We start from the raw sequence: 25,843 nt of genomic DNA, 5'->3' as shown, positions 1-25,843 counted from the left end.
TGCAACTACTTACCTCCCTCTGCCCCCGCCAGTTTTCATGGGAACTTGTACATTTCCCTCTGGTTGTCTGTGGTTCTGGTGCTACCCCATCTCTCTGGCACCTCTCCTCGGGATGTGACAAGCTCCGTGCTGCCCCGTGTTGCCCATTACCGCCAGGGCAACGTCACCAGTTGCACTGCCCTCTGTAGGTTCTGGCTCATCACTGCTGATCAGTTTTAATCAAGATTGGTTGTCCTTTTTTTCCATATACACTCAAATATGTGGCTAATTAAGTGTATAAGGTCCTTATATGAGCATAAGAGCAGGTCTAGGCTGAACAGTCTTCTCCTCTTTACTATGAGCAGCATGATAAAAGGTGGTCTTGCTGTTCCAGCACAAATCTTTCATCCCATAATCCCTCCAATCTTACACCAATGTTAGCCAATTGCACCAACAACGTGTTCTGTCAGTAACGTATGCTATCTAATAGGATTGACATTTTTGGTTTGGACACCAAACATTTATTTCTAAAAGACTAGTAAATACTAAAACGTAACCTTCCCCTACAAACGTCAGCCATTTTGCGGGAAAAGCCAATAATAAGCGCGTCAATTTAAGACTTATGACTTCACACTTTGAGCCATATTCAATTAGAGGCAAAGTTTTCGCCTGTCCGACTGTTCGCTTCATTCGCCTGTTTCAGAGGCGAATTTATTCCGTGCTCATCCCCGCTTTTCGCCTAATTCAATTGCAAAACAGGCGAAAACGGAAATAGGCGAATGCGGAACAGGTGAAGAGTACTGAAAGAATTGGGGAAATCAGTCTGTACCCCAGAAAAAGATATATTAACATTGGGAATCAATATAGATGTGTACTAATAGCCCTAATAAGACTATTTTGGGCACTTAAGTTATGTAAATTGCTTGCTATTAGCGTCTTTGTAAAAGTGGTGAAGAATGGCATAAAGCTGTATTTTTTGGTGAAAATAAGTAGTCCTGTCAAATTTGGGGTACTTGAAAATGGGTGCCAGCATGTTTTTATGTCTCTAAAGTGAACTTTTAAAAAACTTGAAAAATCCACCTGCTGCATGCACCTGCAATCCCAAAAACACCTGACCCATCCTTGGGGACCCCCAAGAAGTCTATTTCGCTGCTTTTATGTTTATCCCCCCACTGTTTAAATTGTAACCCAAAAATTACATGTCTTTTTTGGGGTGTTCTTAGGTTTTTGTTTCTGTTTTTTTGCAGATTTGTCCTTTGGGGGGCTGTTCCAAGGGGTCTGAGTTGTTTCCCCACGTTTGCACCCCAAAATATAGATTTTGCATTTCTTTCACCAGCTATTGATTGGAGAATCATTTTTGGAGAATTGTTTCCACTTAGGCGAAATTGTCCTGGAATTGAATTTGGCCAATTTTTCACAAAAAAAACAGGCGAATATGGCTTTTTGCCTCTAATTGAATTCCCTCTTTGTGCCTCATGTCTCACTTGATGTAATTAACTTCAATGGATATAGGCCCTCATTCAGAGCCGTACGCTCTGAGCAGAGCGCACGCTCTGAATGAGGGCCGCCCTCCATAATTCTGGAGCGTCGTATAGCTGTGGGTCACCACCCACAGCCTATACGAGCGTGCAGTTTGATGGCCGCGATGGTCGTGACCATCGCGACCATCGAAACTGCGAGCCGGAGCCTGCGGTTGAGGTTCTCAACCGCAAGGCCCGGAGTGATTTTGGCTCTATCAGAGCCAAAATCACTCCCACTGACATCACTAGTGATGTCAGTGGGCCGGCTTCTGACGGTAGGCGTTCCCTTGGGAACGCCCCCGTCAGGGAGGCACGCCCCCGGCACGCCCACCAAAGGGGGCGTGCTGTCAATTAACATCGACAGCACGCCCCCTTTGATCAGACACAACGAGCGAAGGACTCTCCTTCGCTCGTCGCGTCTGGCGCATGCGCACGACGGAGCTCCCGCCGTCGTGCGCATGCACAGTGCACAACATCGACCCACTTGCGAGCGGACAGCCGCTTGCGAGTGGGTCTGAATCAGGCCCATAGTTACTAAAGGTTGTTTTTGATCGATTTAAAATCAATGAAAATCGTTCAACATCGATGTTGTGTTTCTGGGTCTAAAGCACACATTTACTAACACTAAAATAGTCTGTTAGTAAATGTGTGATTAATCCCCAGAAACACAACATCGATGTTGATTGATTTGAAATCAATTAAAAATCGACCTTGAGTAAATATACCCCCACGAGAACCAACAGCCTGCACAAGTATTGGCTCTGCCATGTGTAGGAGACAGGCCCACTTTAGGTAGCTTATGGGTGGTACTGTTGCAAAGAGACTTTCATTCAGGCCTCACAGCGCTGCGGTCACAGGTACTGTGGTTTTCTCCATTGGGCAGAGACTGATGAAGAAGAATTTGTACAACTTTATGTTTAACAGAGATTGTTTAAACAGAAATACAATTTAAAAGTCAGAATATTTTGTACCAACAACAAAATACATTTTTAGATGGTTTTAATTTTTGTAAACAATTGAAATATTTTTTTCATAGCTCAGACTAATAAGCATAAACATATTAAGAGCAAGGGGTCTGGCATTCATATGGGAATGGTGTATGTTTGTTCTCCATTATCTAGCAGATGAATAATATGAATGCATTTGCATTGTGCATTTTGTTTGAGGGTCTGAAGTCCAGGGATTTCCTTCTAGCAACAAAATGTTACCTAAATACGCTGCATAAATTGCAGTGCCAGAAACTGTCCCAAACACTGTAACAGACACTGTCATTCTGTGCCAGCAGCAACCTCATCTAGGCTGCTCCAGCAGCCAAAACAACCCAGACTGTAACAGTAGCATCACCATCACCCACACAATACCAGAAGCCAACGGCACCATCTAGTGCAGGGGTGGGGAACCTTTTCTCTGCCTAGGGCCATTTTGATATATAACATTATTTGCGGGCCCGGTGTAGGCCTTGCCCCCTTAGTGTGACGTCACATGGGGGTGAGGCCACAATTGCCGTGATTACAGCAATGCCAGGAGCATCCTAAGGATGCTCCCCTGGCTAGCTGTAAGGGCAGCGGTGTGACCGTCTGAAGCATCCTAAGGGCACTCCAGGTGGCACTGCTGCATAGATTTTGGCTGCAGGGTGCCATTCTAGGCAGCCAGCTAGCCAGATGAGGCTAGCAGAAAAAGCTCAGAGGGCCATTCCAAATGATTCAGAGAGCCTTATTTGGCCCCCGGGCAGGAGGTTCCCCATCTCTAGTGTAGAGATTGTGACAGCAGAAAACAGCATCAAAAGCCAGTCAGATACCAACATCATTATCATCATCCAGACCAGATCAACAACCAGCACAACTGCTAACACTGTACTAGCAGGCAGCACCACAACTGCCAACACTGTACCAGCAGTCAGCAACACTGTACCATTAGCTGGAACCTCTGCTGCTGTCACTGTGCCAGCAACCAGCACCTCCATCTTTTACTAGCACTGTACCAGCTGCCATCACTGCCGTAACCAACACTGTACCAGCTGCCATCACTGCCATAACCAACACTGTACCAACAGCCAGCACTTGCACCTACAGGTTGGCTGGTTGTGTGTGCTCATGCGCTCAAAATGTAGCACTCTTGTATCGGGAGCAGCTATAAAGGCATATGAGGTCACCAACCTCAATGACAGAATATAACTTTATGTGGGGATAACCAGTGCTCAACCTTGTCTTTATGACTATCCTGTGTATGTGGCGGATACTGAATAACTAAGGACACTGTATTGGTAAAATCAATGGGTATATTTATTTATTAATCTAGAATCTTAGACATGACAAAACTAGTACATAGATGTTCTGCTGCTTCAATGACATCCCTTGAAAAAGGCCACATCCGGATGAAACGCGTTGGGTCTCTAATACACATAGGGCCTGATTCAGAGCCGCTCGTAAGCGGCCGCTCGTTTGCTCCGAGCGATGTTTGCCCAACTGCGCATGCGTACGGATCATAATACGCATGCGCGAACCAGTCAGTGCGGCCGAAAATCGTTTGTACGCTAAATAGCGAATGCCTGCTAATATTAGTGACAGGAGGAGGCGTATGTGGGTGGTAACAGGGGAAGGTGCTTGAAAACGGGGAGTGGAAATCAGAACGCAGGCGTGCTTAAAGGTCAAAACGGGCGTTTTAAGGGTGTGCATAATTAATACTGGAGCGTCATTGACCACGTCACTGGGTTATTTTAGAGCCAGAACTGCTCGCAAATTTGTGGCAGTTCATACGCTGTTCGATGTACTCGATTAATCTAATAAATAGCGGACATGACGTATGGTGCGAACGGCCAGAGGCCGTCTTTTTGAAAATTACAACCGCAAGTTTTGTCCGCTCGTTCAGACATAGAGGCGTCAACAGACCGCAAAGAGCAAACGGTTCATTTGAATAGCCACCCCTTTTTGTTGAACGAACGACCGCAAATAGCGACCGGATCTGAATCAGGCCCATTGTTTCAGAATGCTGAACCTGATACTTCAATACTACCAGCAAGCCCCCAGGACATCCTCCTTGAAACAGGAACACGGAGGCATCGCAAACACAAGCAGCCATCACCTGCCGCACACCGAGCACAAGCCGGAAGCCACCACAGACCCTGGTACAACATATGACTACAGCCCGCCTGGCGAGGTAGGGTAAGTACCGGTGGGTCCAAGTGGACCGTTCTCTTTGTTGTGCTGATGATCACACTCCCATTAGATAACACGGGAGGACATACACCAGACGGCGCGTGTAAGGCACGCATTGGTGTTTAAAGAAGAGTTAGCTGGTCACGCTATCACACTGCCCGGAGAACATAGAGGGCATAATATAAACGGTCAGACTACATAAGGCAGCACGGAACACAGCACCAGTAGCTATACCCTGTGTAATACCTGCATATACAAGAACAATTGGATCCCATTCCCATTCCCCTCTTCCTTCCCCCCCTCCATCACTATACAACACTGTCTGCATCTGTACACTATTACCCAACACACACAGCACTTGCACCTGCACAACAATCACAGTACCAGCAGCCAGCACCTCCACTGCCATCACTGTACCAGCAGCCAGTACTTCCACTACCATCACTGTACCAGCAACCATTACCTCCGCTGTCATCATTGTACCAGCTGCTGGTACCACTGCTAACATCACTGTACCAGCACCCAGCACTTCTGCTACCATCACTGTACCAGCAACAAGCACCTCTGCTACCATCACTGTACCAGCAACCATTACCTCCGCTGTCATCATTGTACCAGCTGCTGGTACCACTGCTAACATCACTGTACCAGCAACCAGCACCTCTGCTACCATCACTGTACCAGCACCCAGCACCTCTGCTACCATCACTGTACCAGCAACCAGCACCTCTGCTACCATCACTGTACCAGCAGCCAGCACTTCTGCTACCATCACTGTACCAGCAGCCAGCACCTCTGCTACCATCACTGTACCAGCAACCAGCACCTCTGCTACCATCACTGTACCAGCAGCCAGCACCTCTGCTACCATCACTGTACCAGCAGCCAGCACCTCTGCTACCATCACTGTACCAGCAGCCAGCACCTCTGCTACCATCACTGTACCAGCAGCCAGCACTTCTGCTACCATCACTGTACCAGCAGCCAGCACCTCTGCTACCATCACTGTACCAGCAGCCAGCACCTCTGCTACCATCACTGTACCAGCAGCCAGCACCTCTGCTACCATCACTGTACCAGCAGCCAGCACCTCTGCTACCATCACTGTACCAGCAGCCAGCACCTCTGCTACCATCACTGTACCAGCAGCCAGCACCTCTGCTACCATCACTGTACCAGCAGCCAGCACCTCTGCTACCATCACTGTACCAGCAGCCAGCACCTCTGCTACCATCACTGTACCAGCACCCAGCACTTCTGCTACCATCACTGTACCAGCAGCCAGCACCTCTGCTACCATCACTGTACCAGTAGTTAATACCTCTGCTTCCATCACTGTACCAGCAACCAGCACTTCTGTTACCATCACTGTACCAGTAGCTAATACCTCTGCTTCCATCATTGTACCAGCAGCCAGCACCTCTGCTACCATCACTGTACCAGCAGCCAGCACCTCTGCTACCATCACTGTACCAGCAGCCAGCACCTCTGCTACCATCACTGTACCAGCAGCCAGCACCTCTGCTACCATCACTGTACCAGCAGCCAGTACCATCACTGTACCAGCAGCCAGTACCTCTGCTACCATCACTGTACCAGTAGCTAGTACCTCTGCTACCATCACTGTACCAGCAGCTAGCACCTCTGCTACCATCACTGTACCAGCAACCAGCACCTCTGCTACCATCACTGTACCAGTAGCTAATACCTCTGCTTCCATCATTGTACCAGCGGCCAGCACCTCTGCTACCATCACTGTACCAGCAGCCAGCACCTCTGCTACCATCACTGTACCAGCAGCCAGCACCTCTGCTACCATCACTGTACCAGTAGCCAGCACCTCTGCTACCATCACTGTACCAGCAGCCAGCACCTCTGCTACCATCACTGTACCAGCAGCCAGCACCTCTGCTACCATCACTGTACCAGCAGCCAGCACCTCTGCTACCATCACTGTACCAGCAGCCATCATCTCCGCTACAACACAAATCATTATGACAATGAGCCTAATTTACTGCGTAACGCAACTGCGAATGCAATAGCAATTACGCACGCAGTTCAACTACAATAGTATGCTAATTCACTGTGATTACAATGCCGCTGCTGTACTACACAAGGACGCCCACTTTATCTTACACACATCTGTAAAGTTTAGCAAGACTGTGAAACCATCGGTACAATCACAGCCTCACTCACACGTGCACAAGCCCAGACCGCACTCAGAAATTGCTAACTTCCACGCACGCTATCAGGCCTCAGGCTGCGTAGGGCATCTCAGTGGCTAATTTATGCACACCCATGCAACGGCGTTCAAACGCACTGGCACACCTGCATTCGACTGCAACCCCCCCCCCCGTTATCACTCACAAATGGCACTGTCAATCACTCTGCGATGGGTCTGCGTATTCACTGCGATCACGGTCGCAATGGCTAGTTCACGCACTGCGATGCATGAGCAGCACTCAGCCAATTGCGTGCGTATTAAAAACGGCATTCCTTGCTGAATAAGACCCAATGTTACCAGTATTTACCATTGTTGCCTGAGTAGAGTTTAGCTCTGTAATCACAAATAGAGGTGCTCAGCAGTTTATTTAATAATATTTGAAGCATTGTAGTGTTATAATTTAGCAATGAATAGTACATGTTACATCTACAGCCAAGGACAGCATCTATCAAACAGAATGCTTCACCTTTCTGCAATTTTTAATCTAGACACATATTTCAACTACTAACAGAAATAGAAACTCAACTTTAACAAAATAACTATTTTGCAGAAACAAACTGTAGCATTAAGCGATTACTGCAAAACATAATTAGAGGATATTGTAAGATATTGTTCCATATCTTTCCCTCTAGAGAATCATATCAGATATATATATATATATGTATACACATACACATACATACATATATAAACACACACACTCCCACAATCAATGTTGGCATTGCATGCTACATACAATTATAGTGTTTTAGACTTAACTTACTAGTTGTAGTTATACAGGAACATAAATAAAAAGCAGGAAGGGTAGAAATGTGCTAGAGTAGAAGGGTTGGAGCTGTTCCGGTTGCTCCTATGGCAGAGAAGGATGTTGGTTGTGTTCCTGTTCAATCAGGAAAACCAAACACTACACACCTCCCTTCCACAGAGGATTGGAACTATTTAGTCTCGTCTTGTTCTTTTAATATGTGCATATATTTAATTTAATTTAGAATTTCACTACTGACCAACAGTGAAATGAATGCAAGCAGTGTTCTGGAATGTTGAAAGTAGTGCTCTTGAGTTGAAATTTTAACAGATGGATGGAGAGTTAAAAGAATAGAGTGGCCTAATGCTGGACGCATATGAAATGATATTGTCACAAAAGGTCTAACATCTCAGGGAGTATAGTCACAAAAAAAACCATGATGCAGGCTGAGCAGGCCAACGTTGAGAAAGTAAATGAATTGCTATCAGCAGATAACCACCACTGGCAGTCATGTTCTGATCACAGTGACAGGGGAAGCAATCGGGAAGCCGACTGCCTATATACCGGCAGCCGGCTTCCTGACTGTCTTATCCCGGCATGGGTGAAATGGCGGGCGTCTAGATGTAGACGCCCGCATTTCCCCGACGCCGGGAGACCGGCGGCCGGCATCACGATCGTAGTGATGCCGGGCGCCGTGAGCGGACAGCCGCGGGGGGGAGGGTTAGGTTTAGGGCTCCCGGGGGGGGGGGGGACTTAGGGTTAGGCACCCCCCTGGGAGGGTTAGGCTAGGGGGAGGGAGGGTTAGGCACCCCCGGGGGGGACTTAGGGTTAGGCACCCCCCGAGGGACTTAGGTTTAGGTAGCGGGGAAGGGGGTGGTTAGGCACTTAGAGGGGGGATTAGGGTTAGGCACTTGGGGGGGGATGTTAGGGTTAGGCACACCTAAGGAGGGTTAGGGTTAGGGGGCTTAGGTTAGTGGATACTTACCTATCCACGATCGGGATTTCCAGCGCTGTCGGGCTTCCGCTGCGTCGCACTCTGCTCCTGTCGGGCTGCCGCTGATGCGGCCGGCGGTATTTCATACCCATTCCAGTGACAGGCCCCCATGCGATCAAACCATTGGGCCTGACCACAGACTGGACGTATTCTGTCTAATATGGCTGCCAGAAATGGAGTTATCTTGTTGCTCCACATGTGCATGTGTCAGCAGGCGTCTACCTGGTTCAAGCCTTGTTCTTTTCTGACTTCTAACAAGTCTTTATACTTGTTGCTTTCTTTTGATTTAGTTTACTTAATTCCCAGTCAGTTTTATTGTGTCAATCCTGACCGGTGTTTGATGCGGCTGTGTGCCACATGCTACTCATGGTTCTGACAGTCATGTTCCGCGGCTCTGATCTATGACAAATGCACCAAATATATAATAATATATTTTCACTATCCTTTTTTCATGGTATCACCCACGCTCCCTAATGTGTTAAGGGGCCTATCCATTAGCAGATCTTTTTCAAAAGATGAAAGACAAAAGATTATCCCTTCAAAATTCCTGGGGCTGCGGTGACAGATATCTGTCATGTACATGTACAACGACGAACGATGAACGATATTGCATGACATCATTCAGGGAGTGGATTATTTTTTAATGTTTCTATTCATTTTCATTCAAAATATTGTTCGTCGTTTCCCGCGACCGATATCTCTTATATCTGTCAGCGATAATTGATCAACATGTTGGAGAGACAAGAGGCAAAATTTGTCGGCCGCAGGAGTGCGCATTTTCATCGTTCAGAGCCTATCCATTAGCAGATAAATTGAACGATAAATCATTAATCGTTCAAATTTATCTGCTAATAGATAGGCCCCTTTACAAAGGAAATCAATCGGAAAAATGTGCGAACTGGTTGGGATGGATGCAGCAGCTTATGGGCAGAGCCGCCATTCAGATAAATGATATACACAGTTTATTGCTGTTTCTCTGCTATTATGAGACTTTTCTTAAGACTACAAGCCACATATCGCTAGGGCTGAGGTGCGGGAAATCAGGACAAAATTCTATAGTTCCACCAAAGAAATAACATTTTCTACTCCATTCATATTTATTATTTTCTTTAAAACTATAGATATAGGAAAACAGCATATATGGTACATCAGGACACTACAAAGAAAGGTTACTGAAGAAACGATTGTAAATATTTAAAGAGTAATTCCATATTTGAATAGCATATGCCATAAAGTTAATCTTTGTTCAGTAAATTAGTTTTTTTCCTATTATTGACATCCCATAAATAACCTTTTGTAGGAGTTTGTGTGGATCCCAGTATTCTGGCTATACAGAAAATAAACTTCTGCTGGGTGGAGAGCAGCCTGCTCTGACATCGCAGCTCTCTGTGGCTTACTTTGGTAGAAAGCTACATCCACCATCAAGCACTGTGTGTAGTACAATAGCACAGTGGTTCCCAAACTTTTTGGAATCACAGCACCCTAGAGTATCAGCATTGTTTTCACGGTACCCCTAAGCCTAAAAATTTGTTATTTAGAAATTATTTTTTTTTTAGTAAAGTTGTAAAGTGAAGTAAGTTGTGCTGGACAGCTTTGCGCTTCTGTTTGTCCACATATTTACATTACATTGACCATAAATAATTTGCTGCTGGACCACCAACCTGAGGCACCCCTGCAAATGTCCCGAGGCACCCCAGGGTGCCATGGCACACAGTTTGGGAACCACTGCAATAGCACTACAGAAGCTATTTCTGAGGTGAATTGCATGAAAGCGAAAGTGTTAGTAGGTCATTTAAACACTTAACTGGCATAGTCACATGGTATGCAATTGCAGCTAGTTGGGCTTTTGCCAACACGGTCACATCTCATGCGACCATGCAATCCCGCGGCTTTTAAAGAAGAGATCCACTGTATTCATGTGCAAAACGTATTTCTTCTGACTCCCCAGCCAACGATATAGCAGTCTGTGACCGACGACATCACTGCCGGAATCGTTAACTCACACCTATTATGTATGCGTAATTACAAACCAAATATTATATCCAAAATATAACAGACATCACTGCGAATACACAACTATTAATTTATAGTTTTTAAAGAAAAGGGGAGAAAAAAAAAAAAAAGTTTCATTCCATATCGGGCAACTGTCTATGGATTGTAGGGTCCCAGGTTGCATTTTTTTATTTATTACCAGTTATTTATATAGCGCACACATATTCTGCAGCGCTTTACAGAGAATATTTGGCCATTCACATCAGTCCCTGCCCGAGTGGAGCTTACACTCTAGATTCCCTACTGCATGCTCACACACATACACACTAGGGTTATTTTTGTTGGGTGCCAAATAACCTACCAGTATATTTTTGGAGTGTGGGAGGAAACTGGAGAAAACACGCAAGCACGGGGAGAATATACAAACTCCACACAGTTAGGGCCGTAGTGGGAATCGAACCACCAACCTCAGTGCTGTGAGGTAGTAATGCTAACCGTCTGTGCATGGAACTTTATCACAGTATCATGGAGGAGCGCATTGATATATTCCATGGAGGATAAATACCATATTTTATTCAATAACACGGTCATTGCCGAAGCCTCCATTTGCTTCCAGTTTGTAGCAATCAACAGTTTGGCCGCATTATAAATATGGCCACATAGTTTGTTTTAAAGTTTAGAGAGGGAGCTAGCGGGTTTACAGAGAAGCATATTTAGAGGGTCTTTAGGGGGGGAAACACCGAGCACCCTGGACACTAAAGATTTGATTTCATCCCAGGGGCCAGTCCCACCACACATGCAAATGGGAACCAATTTGGCAGCATTGCCTCCAACATAGATCTGAAGACCCTGGGAAAATTTGATGCAGTTTTGCAGAAACCATGTACCAGCGAGAGTAAACTTTGAAGGAATTTTCTTTAACATTGGTATTAATGGAGGTCTTAGCCACCCACTGCCTGATGTCTGCCCAATCAGCGTCCTCCAAACTAATCCCCAGGTCTTGTTCCCAGGTCTGCTCAAAGGGTTCCCTAAATTCAGGGGATGAGAGGGTTAACAACGAGTACAAAATTGATATGGATCCCTTGCAACCAGGGTTTTAAATGCATCTACGCTCAAATGCAGTAGGTTGTCGTAATTTGTGGGGTTTACTGAGTGAGCGAATAAAACTACAAATATGCAAATTGAAGGTTATAGGACAGACCATATTTGTTGCACAAATCTGCAAAGTTTTGGGGGGAAAATCACCCTGAATATGCAGGAATCTAGTTATCCCGGATGATATCCAAGGATGCATATAAGAGTGCATGCACCCCAGTGGTAAAGGAGGATGACGCCATAAAGGGGCCAGTGAGGATGGGTATGGCGCCACTTTTAAGTGTTTATTTAATTTGTCCCATACTTGCAGGACTGCTCTTATGCAGGGAACTTCTCGAACCGAGGCTGGTCTCTTATTAGGGGGCAGCCATGGAAGGAAACTCGCCAAGTGGGTGCCCACCAAATCATTTTCGAGTAATACCCATTTCCTACTCCCCTCCTCTGAATGCCATGATGTGATATGACTCAATTGTGTTGCAGCAAAATATCTATCAAAAATGGGAAGCCCCAGACAACCATTAATCACTGACTTGGCCAAGCAGGCTCTACGATGTCTCGTTTTTTTTTTTTTTTTTTTTACCAGACCACACAAAGAAGCCACAAACTGATTGTACCTCGCGTAGATAAGAGGACGGTACCACAATTGGGATTGTTTGGAATAGGTATAATAACCTGGGAAGAATATTCATCTTAACTGTGTTAACACGACCTGTCCACGAAATGCACAGTGGAGCCCATCTGGATACATCCATTTTGATAGATTGAAGTAAAGGGGTATAATTAGCCTGATATAGGTGCTCGTACATTTTAGTAATGGTAATCCCTAAATATTTAATGGATTTAGCTCACTAGGTGTGTTCAAAACTGATCTCTAGAAGCATCTGTATTGGGGGAGAGAGGTTAAATGCCAAAGCCTCCGATTTAGTGCTATTTACTTCATGCCCAGAACAATTACCGTAAGCACTTAATTGTTATTTAAGTGGTTAAGGTACTAGAAATAGTAAAGTTCAACATATTTTAATTGCACATTGCCTACAGTATGTTAAAACATCTTGCTTTTGTGGATTCTTTGGCTAAAAAGCAGACGTATTGTCCACTGCAGTTTTTTTCTTTACTATGACAACTGCGTGTGGTTTGCAAAACTTAAATAATGGGATTTTTGGTACTTACCGGTAAATCCTTTTCTCGGATTCCACAGGGGACACTGGAGTTGCTTACGCTGAGGTATAGAGGCATGGATAGCTGGAGCTGGCAATTTAAATAAGTGTGAAGCTCCTCCCCCTTTATTCCCAACCAGAAAATATCACACAACAACAAAACCATACAACATATGGATCAAACTGAACAGGCAGGCAAAGAGCGCTGAGGTTTGCGTCCAGTGTCCCCTGTGGAATCAGAGAAAAGGATTTACCGGTAAGTACCAAAATCCCATTTTCTCTTTCATCCACTAGGAGACACTGGAGTTGCTTATGCTGGGGACGTCCCAAAGTTTTCCCCTTGGGCGGGAGCGCTCTGAGGAACCTGCAGAACAAGGCGGGCAAAGCATGATGCTGAACCCGCAAATGTATCAAATCTATAATTCACAGAAGTGAGCACCAATGACCAAGTGGTCGCACGGCACAATAGTAAAGTCGAGGCACCCCTACAAGCCGTCCTTGACGTACCCACACAACGTGAGGAATGAACAGACAAGGACATAGGAGACTGACAATCATAGTTGAGATGATCAGTCTAAACCAACATGCCAACCCTGTCTGGACGCTGGCCAAATCTTCCGTACAGCCTCATAGAGGACAAAAAAATAAATAAAACCACACAGACTAGTGTAAGGATGCCCTCCAAGCAACATAGAGGCGGAGAGCTCGAATCCCATGCAGGGTACAAGAAACACCCTACCAAAGAAGGTACCACAATAGGCTGATCTATGTGGAAAGCAAACATAACCGTAGGAAGGAAAGTAACTTGCGTCCTGAGCTCCGCCCTATCATCATGAAACACAAGGCTTAGAAGACAGAGCCCCACCTTCCGAACCCCTACGAGCCGTAGCCAAAGCCCAGAGGAGGACAGTCTTCCAAGACAAATAGTTAATATCAACCTCTAAAGAGGTTCTCACAAGGAAAACTGAAGAAACAAAAGTACCAAGTAGAAGTCTCAGAGAGCCATAGGTGGTACAAAAGGTGGCTGCACCCGCAACACCCCCTGAATAATGTCTGCGTTGCTGGTAGGAGGGCCAATCCTGCGTTGAAAGAAAATAGAACAGAAATCTGCTCTCTTAATGATCCTAGGCGAAGACCAGAATCTAATCCCGTTTGGAGAGAAGTAAAACGAGATAACGAAACTTCCTTGACGGAAGGCCCAGACTGTAACACCCAATGATAGAAGAGCGCCCGATGCGATGATAATGTGCAGCTGAAACATGTTTCCTGGCGCAAAGCATGGTGGGAATAACAGAGTCTGGGATGCCCTTTTGTCTAAAGATATCGGATTCAAGAACCACCCCGTTACACGCAGTTTCTCTAAGTTAAGGTGGACTAAAGGACCCTGCTGCAGAAGGTTCCGGATGAAGAGGAAGTGGTCCGGATCGACTGCCAAGAAGGACCGAAGAACCAACTCCTCTGAGGCCACTTCGGTGCCACGAGAATGACTAAGGCCGACTCGTGTTTTATTCGTTTTAGTAGATGAGGAATTAGTGGAATTGGAGGAAACAGGTAAACCATGTTGTAGGTCCATGGAACTGCTAGGGGGTTGACAGCCTCTGCCAGCGGATCCAGAGTTCTTGACACATATCTTGGTCGCTGATGTTTAATCGAGACGCCATGAGGTCCGCCTGACGACCCCAGTGCGTGAAGAACGTGTGGGTTAAGCTTCCATTCCCTGGGATGGTTATCCTGGCGATTTAAGTAATCTGCTTCCCAGTGCCCACTACCGGGATTAATACTGCATGTTCCAACACATTTATGGGTCACCGTCTTTTCTGTAGGGAGCACCTTCCCTGAAAGTGATAGACGAGGACAACAGTGCCCCCTACTCAGAGGCTGGCGTCGTCACTATTATCCAATCCCACACTCTGAATCTTCGACCCACCAAGAGGTTGTTGCCTTGTATCTCCCAGAGGAGATGGTTGCCGGGGCCCAATGGATCAGTTGATTTAGATGCAGGTGAGACCCTGACCCCTGTGTTAGCAGGGCCAGTTGGAAAACTCTGGAGTGGAATCGTCCGAATTGTAGTGCCTTGAAAGCAGCTACCATCTTCCCCAAGAGACGAAGACCAAGAAGAAAGGACACCCTCTTTGGTCTGAGGACTAGCTGAAAGAGCAACCAGATATCCCGGGCCTTGTCTTCCGGAAGGAAAATCCTCTGTAATGGCATCTCTAGGATTATCCCCAGAACTGGAATCTCTGGGATGGACTCAGATTGGATTTTTTTTTTTTCTTAATTGATTATGTCAGTGAGGCATGGTCCAAGAGAAGAGATTCCGGTGGAGCCTTGATTAACTGGTCGTTATGACAGACATAATTCATGACAGACACCGGGAGCCGAGGATAACCCAAATGGCAACGCCCAAAACAGATATTTAGTTTGCAAAATCGCAAAATGCAGTAAAGCCTGATGCGGTTCCCAATTTGGAACATGGAGATGTGCATCGTTTATATACAGAGAAATGAGGAACTCTACCGGTTTCATGCTCGCAATGACAGACTGAAGCGACTCCATAGTGAAACGATACAGCTTCAGATACTGGTTAGAAGACCTTAGGTTTAATGGGGGTCTGCCTGCAACGTAACTGCAAGAATAGGCAGTGCTAGTTTCCAGAGACTGAATTGCTTCCTGCAGAACCCTGGCCTTGTCCGTGGACACCGGCAGACTCGTAGAGAAGAGCAGATGTGGAGGAGAAACCTCGATATCTATTCGTAAACCGCGCGGAAAGCAGCTTGCTTTGATCAGTTGAGAGAGATATCTCACTCTGGCCCTCATTCAGAGTCGGTCGCAAGAAGCGATCGATCTCTCTGAATGAGGGCGGTCGCTTCTTTTTTTTAGTGTGGCCTCCTGGTCGCTAGCTAAGCTGTGGGAATCCACCCACAGCTTAGCGACCGACCAGGGTGATGGTCGCGATATTCAAGACCATCGCGACCATCGGTGCTTGCGACGAGACCCTAAGGTTGGGTCTCGGCAGCTGCAAGCCCCAGGGAGCTTCCTGCTCTGATCGAGCAGGAATCTCCCCACTGACATCACTGCTGATGTCAGTGCAGCCACCCACAAAATGGCAAGAGTTCCGTAAGGAACGCCTTCGTTTGTGTAGCCACCCCGCCTACAAAACGGGCCGAGCTGTCGATCACCATCGACAGCCGCCCCTCTTATAGTGAGTTCCGGAGCAAGAGAGTTTCTCTCTCGCTCTGGGGCTTGTGCACACACAGTGCGGCCGCTACGCGTGCGCAGGACCAAAACATCGACCTCTATTCCCAAGTCTGAATCAGGCCCTTAGTCCTGTCATTGGAATACATACACAGCCACTCACACAGAATCAAATTCTATGCTTAAACAGGGACAGAATACAGAGACAAATGGCCAGTGGGAAACAGAGGCGGAGGCTCACACCACTCCCTCCCAATAATTCAGATTCCCTGCACTTTGTACACCCCAGTCACAGCCCCTTTTGGAAATGATCCTGTAGAAGGGATGTATGCCAGGAGAATCAATCATTCTGCCCACACTGTGTGGCTTCTACACTCTCCTGTAATGAGGAGAGATGCATGTGGTGTATTTAAAAACAGCAGCCACGTTGTTGTAACAACCGCTTGCCGCATATAGAGAGAGAGCCTGTTCATTAGACTCCACCCCCTTCCTCCTTCTGATCCATGCAATATGGCTGCTTAACGCTGCCCATATATTAACTGCCCCCTCTGACTGCCTCTCCCGCTTGCCGCTGCTAGCGGGGAGCCTGTGTCACACCGGCTGCAGCACCTGTCAGTCCCTCTACAGCCCGCGATGTTCTAACTAGTGGTGAGAGGGAAGACCCATAGAGAGTAGCGCTGCTCTAAGCCAGCATCGGGAAGCACGGTGGGAGACGAAGACGGGGGATGCGCAGCTGAGTATACTCACTGCACTCCCTCAGAGGTTTCTTCTCTCGTTCAGCCCAGCACTTCTTCTTCTTCTTGTGACCTTGTCACTGTGTAGAAAGTGCTGTGGCGAGAAGGAGGTGTCAGTTGCTTTTAGGATAAGCACTGTGCACTCCTACCTGCTCTACTAAGAACAGGGCGCCAGTTACCCGGACCCCACCTTTAAGAGGTGGCGAAGGGTACCTAATAAGTGTAAAAGATGTAGTAAAAAAATTAACCTATTAAAATAAAAAATAAAATGTATTGCTGGAGCACAGCCTGTAGTGACCAGCTCCTAGGGCACATTTTCTAAACTGAGGGCTGGTGGGCAGTGTTGCCAACTCTGAAATGAAGTGTTTCTTTGTCCTCACTCTCTACCTGACTAACTTCCCTTATTCCCCCTCTTCTGTAACCTAAATATTGTAGTGTATGCACAGCCTTATCTGCCTATATTGCTTTTCTCCCTCTACACCAGCCTCCATATTTCTACCTCCTCCCTCTTTTCATACCTCATTCCCTTGTCAGTCTTCAGCTGGGTACACAATTGCCGATGTGTGTGTCCAGCGATGCAACACCCGACCACGCAATATATATCGGGTGTTCAATACATACAGCACCATGTGGTGACCAAACGTCTGATATGTCGGGCACCGGCTCCATCCACTATGCCGTCATAGGCATCTGGGTCATTCCATCGGCCCTACATGCAGGCAGATGGAACAACCCCGATGGACAACCCGCAGGAGTGTGCAGGGTCATGCATAGTGGTTACACACTGGCCAATATGTCAGCTCAATCAGCAGGATCAGGCGACAAATCCTCTAGTGTGTACCCACCTTTACCCGACTCTTTTTCTCTGCATTTCTCTCACCCCTCTTCTTTATCTCCTTCATTCCTGTCACCTGTCTAATTCCATTACCCCCTATTTTTAACTCAGTAATTTAAACTCACCCCCATGTACCTGCCTCATTTCTATCATCTAGTTTACCTCTCCTTCATGCTTGCCCCCTCCAACTTCACCCTGTCCACTGACTACTGCCCTCTATTCCCAAGACACAACCTTCCCCCCTCCCTTCCTCACACACACACATTTACTTACCTCCAGGGGTACCTTGGCAATGCACACAACAAAAACAAGCTCAAAAACTAGCAACCTTAAAAAAACAAGCAACAAGCAAAAATAACAAGCCCAATTCCGCTTGTTATAAGCGAACTGGCAACTATGCTGGTGGGGAATATAGGGGGAGGAGCTTCACACTTCATTATTTAATGTGCAAGCTACAGCTATCCACGCCTCTATACCCCAGCGTAAGCAACTCCAGTGTCCCCTAGTGGATGAAAGAGAAAGATGGTTAGCACAGCTTCTTACCACAATTACACTTTACTCCATTTTATTTATTATTAATAATAATAATAATAATAATAATAATAATACATTTTATTTATATAGTGCTTTTCTCCTAAAGGACTCAAAGTGCTTTACATTTGCCTTTACAGTACAAAACTCAAAACAAGCTTAAACAAGGGACAATAGTGAAATGCTTGGGTGAAGAGGTAAGTCTTGAGTCTATTTTTGAAGGATTCTAGAGTGGAGGCCTCTCGAACTGTGCGGGGAAGTGAGTTCCATAAGGTTGGAGCCCCAAAACTGAAGGCTCGACCCCCAGCTGTTGGAATGTGCATATATCCTTGAAGGATACAACCTGCATATACATGCCTACTCTCTCCGAATAATCAGGAGACTCCCAAATTCCTGGAAGCTTGCCCGGGCTGCTCAGAGAGTATATCAGCTTCTGAGACCTGCACATCACCACAGAAGTAGGCATATATATATATATATATATATATATATATACTGCTAACCTGAATCCTTTCCAGCTTGATGACACTAAGAGAGAGGCACACTGCAACCACCAACAATTTCATATTTTGCCCCATAGAGGTTTGCAGGAAAATCTATGATCTTGGGCAACCGTAATATACAGTAATGTGTACATCAGCATATCACCATTCATGACCCAACATCACGCACTATTGAACTGACCACATAAGTGTCACCTGTTACACTTCTCTTCCTGCTGCAATAACTTGGGCTAAGTTATCGACGTTCATAACATCCAAGGTTTTTTGTGGATTGTTAATAAACTCTTCATGCAAGCTATTACAATCATAGATTATGAGGGGCATTTATAAAATTGTATTGCAAATGTATATGGAAGTAAGGTGCTCGATAGCACCCATACCTATAAAGCAGGGTGTTTAGGAATTAGCATTTTAATTAGGGATGTGCAGGCTCGGATAGGTTCGAATTTGAATGCCGAGTTCGGATCTTTCCCTCCAAAAAACGGGACTCAGAAAGAGGCAAAACGTCATCTTACATGGACAACATCATCATTCCTGGACTTTTGTCCATGCAAGATGACGTTTTGCCTCTTTCTGAGTGCCGTTTTTTGGAGGGAAAGATCTGAACTCGGCGTGCAAATTCGAACCTATCCGAGCCTGCACATCCCTAATTTTAATGTGCCTTGGTGCACAAAATGTACAAAACTTTACTGAAAAGAAGTGATACTTATCAGCACAGCCACCGTGCGATATAAATAAGAGGTAGCAATTGTGGAGGAAAAAGATGACGCAGTGTAGTTGTACGTCTTTCTCCTCCATTGTACTACTTACAGTGACGTGTAACTGTCCTGTACAGTCTGGCAGCTTTGCAATAACTCTGATTTCTGCTCCCAATACTATTTGCCTATATATCTCTTCCCATCTATTGGAATCAGTGTAGCGCCCAGATTTCACCCCCATTTTTCTTAAAGTGGCAATTGTGTCACGAACACTAAAGCTTGTCATATGTCAAGTCAGACATGGTATAATACAAACCTAAGGATCCAAATGTAAGGGGGGGGGGGGGGGGGGGGGGGAGTGCACATACAGATGTGTTTTTTTTTTTTTAAGAATACACCTGCAGGTATTTTCCAGTTGTACATTATTTCAAAACTGTGGACAGATTTATATTATCCAGTGCCCACACAGTTCACAGTGTTGCAATTATTTAATAATAATAATACTAATAATAATATTTAATAATAATATTTATATACCAAACATCCCAACAAGCAGAAGTATAGACTGGGGACAGATATTATTATTATTAACAACAACAACAGACAAGAAACAGGAATATAAGTGTTCGAAATGTAAACATCTACAATCATTTATTCGAATTTCTGCAGTATGAGGGCTGTTGAACATAATGCACAAACAATATATGTAAAAAGACTGATCCTGTAGTACTACACAGCCTCATTCAGTTCTGTACTACTAAAAACAGACAGCCTGATATCTGGGTAAGAATCGGGACAGCCTACAGGCGCCCAGTATAGAGACTCACTTACCGGCATGTTCAGCAGCAAATACGCAGTCAGCGGTGATCACAGGATGTATATGGTATGACAGCTCAGCGCTCTCTCTGCTGCTGCTGCTGCTGCTGCTGGAAGGGAAACAGTGCACAGGCCCAGCCCTGCTTCCTGTCTTATGATACATAGGAGGAGCATACCGCTGTAGTCCAGCGCTGCTGGGGAGAAGTGCTCTCTTTCTCTCTCCTGGAAAACACATAGGACATGATGCTGCTGCCATCTTCTGGTTTGCATGGTCAAAGTGAGGAGAACACAGTTATCATCATGGGAGACCCCAACACAAAGTATGTACACACTGCTCCTCTCTCGTCCTAGACTAGGTGGAATAAAGGTTGCTAGATACTTGGTGTATGCAAGTAGCTGCTATGTAAGTGGCAGGGCCCTGCGTGATCTGTAACTCAGTGATAAGTTCAGTCCTGGCTGTTGTCTTCTTCCTGTTTACCAACTTGTTGGAACTTGCAGAGTTTAAAGCAAAACTCTTGGCATTGTTGCTGTATTTCTGTATGGGATAAATACATTAAAGCTGGCCACACACAAGACCAACTTACATCCAACCAGCCAACTTGTTGATTGGTTGGAATGAAAATCTGGTAAAGTATGGGAGTAACTGATTATCAGCAATTTGCTCCTAAATGCCAGAAAACAGATGAAAATGGTCGTCAGACAAGTTTGTTAAAAGTTTGATCTAAACTATTTGTTCAAACAACAGTTTTGGTCCATTATCCAGCGTTTGGGAGCAAATTGCTGATTGTATTCCTTACCAGATTTTCATTCCAACCAATCAACTGGCTGGTTGGACAGATAATCTTTAGATGTGTGGCCAGCTTAACAAAGGCTGAAAGTTTTATTGTTTACTGGTGGCAAGGCGTTTTTGGATCTAAAAGTGACCTTTGCAAGCCCCTGTTAACAACTTTTTCTAATACTCTAGAACCACTTTTCCCTAAACACCAGTGAGTAACCCACACCCTAAACAGGAAAGTAACTGGGGACCTGATTCTGAGCCGCAGGCAAGTTGCAGTGTACAAGGATCTTGCAGATTTCAGCATACTGTGCATGCGCCAATGAAAGAATCGCCTCTGCGCATTCGCCGGACCAGGTATAGACACGTGGACGGAGTTCACTAGTGCATACGGATTGATCTGTCTGAAATAGGCGTCAGTAGGCGGTGACCATGCTAGCGCACGGAACTCTTCTTTCTTCTTCAGAGTCCATAGGGGGTCCACAGGGTTGACTTTGAGGTATAGGGTGGGAACCAAATTCGGGCACCACACAGTTAAAGCTTTTAGCTCCTAGGATGCGCTGGGTCCGCTCTCCCTATAACCCCGCCCCCAAGCCAGAGGCACCTCAGTTTTAAGTTGGTGCCTGGCCTGAGTCGGGTCACCGTTATCGCAGGGGGGCTGATTAGCAGCCCCATAGCTTTATTTTGTTTTAAAGGTTTTCTAATTGACTTTTGACTCTTCAGAGCGGCAGCGTCGGACTGTCCATAGGACGACCAAGCTGCCGCTCCGTCACCCCGCCGGCGCTTAGACGCCAGTACAGATCTGGGGATCTCGGCGGGACCCCAGAGTCTGTACTAGCCGGACTCTGCGGGCGCCCAGGACTGCTGCCGGATCGACGGGGAGCAGGTAAGGTTGCGGTGATCCGCGCATTTACAATGCAGTCCGATGCCTCCGGTCTCTGGGGACAGAACTGAGGCGCTGGCAGTAGCGGCGGGCCTCCCCCATACCCCGCGTGTCCACTAGACCACCATGGACTTCAAGATCGGCGAAGGGAGCCGGCGTCCCGAGAGTTAATAGCCGGCAAGGGGAGGCAGCCTTCCCTGTTGTAGCGGCTCCTCCCCTCAGCTCAGTGCGCCTTTCAGTAGTATAGTCTGGCGTCGCTGAGCTGCTTCCTCCGCAGGCCACGCTTCTTCTGAGGTCTCCAGGCGGCCATTTTACTGCTATGGTGCAAAAGAACTCCTAGGACAGCAGTTGGTCCAGTCCCCCTGCGTACCTCACCATTTGGGTATGTGTACACAGCGCTATAGCCTTCAGACACTGAATCTGGGCAGTTGATTGTAGTGTCATTTGCAGTATATTATATGTAATGTTTATATATTTCTGCATTGTATGTGACTTATGCTAGTGCTGACTGTGCTTTTTCTCTCACCTGTCAGTGTATATCTATCCCTTTTCTTTACAATCTGCCCTAATACAGGTGTACTTAGGGTGGTTCTGTGTGTTGCATACGCTGACAATGGGTCCCTGCAGCTAATCTTAGCGTCAGTCAGGACCAGTATAGTGCTGCTTAATATTTGCGTGAAGATGGTTAGTCAGAAAGGTCTGACCAGGAGAGAGAGCACGATACTGCACCCATTTTTGCTATCCTGCAAGTCCTGGGCTGCAGGTAGTAGTGCGGAGGATTTCACTCAGAAAGGGTTATGTATGCGGCGCCATCTGGTGCCGGGCCCCTTACACGACCTCCTTGGACGGTTTGTTTCTCAGGATCCTGGCCTCCATTGCAGATCGCCAGGCGGCCACCATTGTTGTAACTCCCTTGGGGTTACTTCAACATACTGCCTTTTTCGCTTCAGGGTATCTCGCAGTTTATTACGGTTTACTCCTGTGACACAGACTATTGCTCCCTACCGGGGTTTTTCACAGTACATGAAATTCCCTCTGGTACCACAACTGTCTGTCATTCCCCTTGCAGGGATTACCGCTCTGGGTGGATGTCGTTTCTACGTAATGGCGTAAGAAACGCCCTGTGGTTACTTCCCAGTTTCCTCTGCCGTCTAATATATGGTTAACTGGATGATGTATCGGGCTCTTTCCCTTTCACACGAGGGGGAGCCTAATTCATGTATTGTTGTTCTCCCTGCTTTGGTGCTGCCAGTCAGGTCCATCCTAATTAGAAAGAATGTCGAACCTGCACTTAAATCAAACACACTCAGTTTAAGCATTAACGTGTCTTCGGCTGTGTTCCCCGTCTCTAATCAGCGGGTGGATCTCATGGCGGGAGTCTGGCTATCGCCAGATAAGAGGTATCACGAAATCGTTTGGCCTCATGTTTCCCATTCCCTGAGGGTCATCACAAGTAATGGAAATCACCTCCTGAGGTGGATTTTCATGTTACTCGTTTGATTATGAGCGTTACTACGTCTCCCATTCCTGGCCGGATGGTTTCTACGGATCCGTAGGTGGTACCTTGGCCTGAAATCAATGTACTCTCTTTCAGGGGCTGTTGCCCATCCTACCATGGCTATGGCCTGGTTGGCTAATGCTATTATATACTGGGCTGATGCATTTGTAAAGCTTTTTCCCTCCAACACTTCTAGGGATCAAATGTCTTTTGTCGCTTACATAAAATATGCAGTTTTCATATGTGGGAGTAATTACGTTGGATGCCAGTCTCCTAACCTTCAAGGTTTCGGCTGCAACTGTATCCTCCGCCATACCCTATGGCTGCGCTTTTGGAAAGCAGAGCTGTTGATACCATATATTGGGAAGATCTTGTTTGGTCCTGACCTTGACAAGATTGTAGTAACATTGGCAGTATCACTAACGGCAAAATTTCCGCCTTCAGCTATACAAGGCCTCGGACTAAATCTGTTCAGTATTTTTGTCCTCAGAGTCAGCCTAAAGGCATGTTTTTTACCTAGGCTGCCGGCTTCCACAAGGGCCACCATACCTGGTACCGACCAGACCTCTACATCCAGATGCCCTGCTTCTTAACCTAAGGATAAACCTTCAGCCTGATGGGACAGGCCTTCATCTGGGGGATTCCATAGTGAGATACCGACTCTTTTTAGTTCGCCCAGTGCTGGTGTCAAGTCACCACGGATGCTTTGGTAGGAGTAGTAGTCTCTCACGGGTACGACCTCTCATTGCTCGGACGGCCTCCTCACATGTTTTGTTACACAGGCCCTTCTTCGGACCCGAACAGGGTGCCTTACAAATCCAGAAAGCTATACAGTCCTTGCGGGAAGCAGAGCTCTTTATGCCAGCTCCACTATCTCAGCGAGGGACTGGTTATTCTACTTTCTTTCTGGTGCAGTGACTGAATGGTCCTCATTGGCCTATCCTCTGTCTCAAATCCCTGAACCAGTTCCTAAAGGTGCCTGGGCTCAGGAGGAAACCCCTACGCTCCATCATCCGAGATTTGGAACCTTTATGGTATCACTGCATATTTAGGACACGTACCTACGGGTACCTGTAGAGTCCTCTCTTCAGCGTTAGCTCAGGTTTGCTGAGCTAACTTACAATTTTCGGGCTCTGCCCTTTGGACTGTCCACAGCCCCACCGGGGTTTACCATATTTATGGATTTTATGACAGCCCACCTGTTCAGTGTATCCGATTGCTCCAGTATCTGAATGGTCTCCTGCTCTTAGCAGGATCACCAAAGTACTTTGAAGCCATTTCAAGTTGACCATTACTTTCCACACAAGCACAATTGGTTAATCAACTGGGAAAAAGTCCTCTCTGAATCCCTCACAGGGTGTGATTCATCTAGGAGCGCTGCTTGATTCTCAGAATTGGAGAATCCTTCTGACGTCAGACGAAATCTCCACTCTTCATCTATGAGTGCGCGGATGTCTCCGCAATTACATTATGTAATGCGGGTTCTGGAATCCAGGATGTCTATCTTCAGAAGGGTGGAATATGCTCAGTTCCATACCAGGCCTTTGCACAAACTAATCCTCTCCGTTTGGAACGGGTTTCTCCATCGGATCACGGTTCAGACGATGATGCTCTCTCTGGAGTTGTGTCTGTCTCTGTCTGGGTGGCTATGCCATCTCATCTAGGGTAATCCTTACAACGGACGCCAGTCTCTGGGGCGCAGTTACCGGTCCGCACTCCTTTCGGGGCAGTTGGACGTCTAGCGATTCTGCCCTGCCAATGAATTTATTGGAATGTTAAGCTGTCTTAGGCCCTTGTTCTGGCCGAACACATACTTCACGGTAAACCTGTAAAGGTTAAGTCCGATAACGTCACAATGGAGGGTTACATCTAGTAGACACTCGTAGTTGGGCAGCAGTGACAGGAATGTCACACATTCTGACATAGTCCACGGTTCTACTCCTGGCCTTCTCTGCAGTGTTCATTCCAGGACTTCTCATTGGTAAGTGGACTCCCTCAACTGTCACGACGTGCATCCCAGGGGACTGGTCTCCTCCTAAAAGAGAGGTTTCAACTCCTAGTGACCAGAGGGGGCCTCCCAGAGGTGGTCCTCATGGCCTTCTGACTCTTTCGCACACTGCCGGTGTTAGGGTCCAGAACTAGAGGTACTGAAACAACATTCAGTGACGCATTGTCCGGAAAGGGGACTTTCCACTTTGTGTACCTGTTTCCTCCGGTCTCCCTTCTTTCTCGAGGTCTTCAGAAGTTTCAATCAAGACGGAGGTACTTTCCTGCTGGTGGTTCCACAGTGCCCCAGATGTCACTGGTAATTAGATTTTCGGAGTCTCCCCATCGACACTCCGTTCCTGCTGCTTCAATATCCGGACCTGTTGTCTACGGGTCTCTGCCTTTCCCTGGACCTGGATCATTTGTCTTTGACTGCGTCCCTACTGTGGTCCTAAGGCTTCGCTAGCTCTGCCTTCAGTGGGATGTTTAGAGCATGTAGGCCAGCTTTTGCTGGGCTCTACCCAGAAT

General features: G+C 46.5%; 2 protein-coding genes across 3 annotated transcripts in view; one reads left to right on the top strand and one right to left on the bottom strand.

Annotated features, from left to right (window-relative positions):
• The window catches only part of ATOX1 (antioxidant 1 copper chaperone), a 33,445-nt gene extending 13,127 nt beyond the window's left edge, over window positions 1-20,318 (bottom strand). The window contains exon 1 of the mRNA XM_088447180.1: window positions 20,189-20,318. Coding sequence (XP_088303306.1) covers window positions 20,189-20,194 — 6 coding nt within the window. The 5' untranslated portion in view covers window positions 20,195-20,318. The remainder of the gene's footprint in view (window positions 1-20,188) is intronic.
• A 36-nt stretch (window positions 20,319-20,354) lies between these two features.
• Window positions 20,355-25,843, top strand: part of G3BP1 (G3BP stress granule assembly factor 1) — a 57,574-nt gene continuing 52,085 nt past the window's right edge. Inside the window, exon 1 of one of the 2 annotated variants that reach the window (XM_088447176.1) lies at window positions 20,355-20,493. In XM_088447176.1, the coding sequence (XP_088303302.1) occupies window positions 20,414-20,493 (80 nt within the window). In that variant the 5' untranslated portion in view covers window positions 20,355-20,413. The remainder of the gene's footprint in view (window positions 20,494-25,843) is intronic. The other variant, XM_088447178.1, reaches the window with a different exon arrangement.

Source organism: Taudactylus pleione, unplaced genomic scaffold, assembly GCF_031769625.1.
Source record: "Taudactylus pleione unplaced genomic scaffold, aTauple2 ptg000422l, whole genome shotgun sequence".
Classification (NCBI taxonomy): Eukaryota; Metazoa; Chordata; class Amphibia; order Anura; family Myobatrachidae; genus Taudactylus; species Taudactylus pleione.
This window is presented reverse-complemented; position numbering and strand designations above follow the sequence as displayed.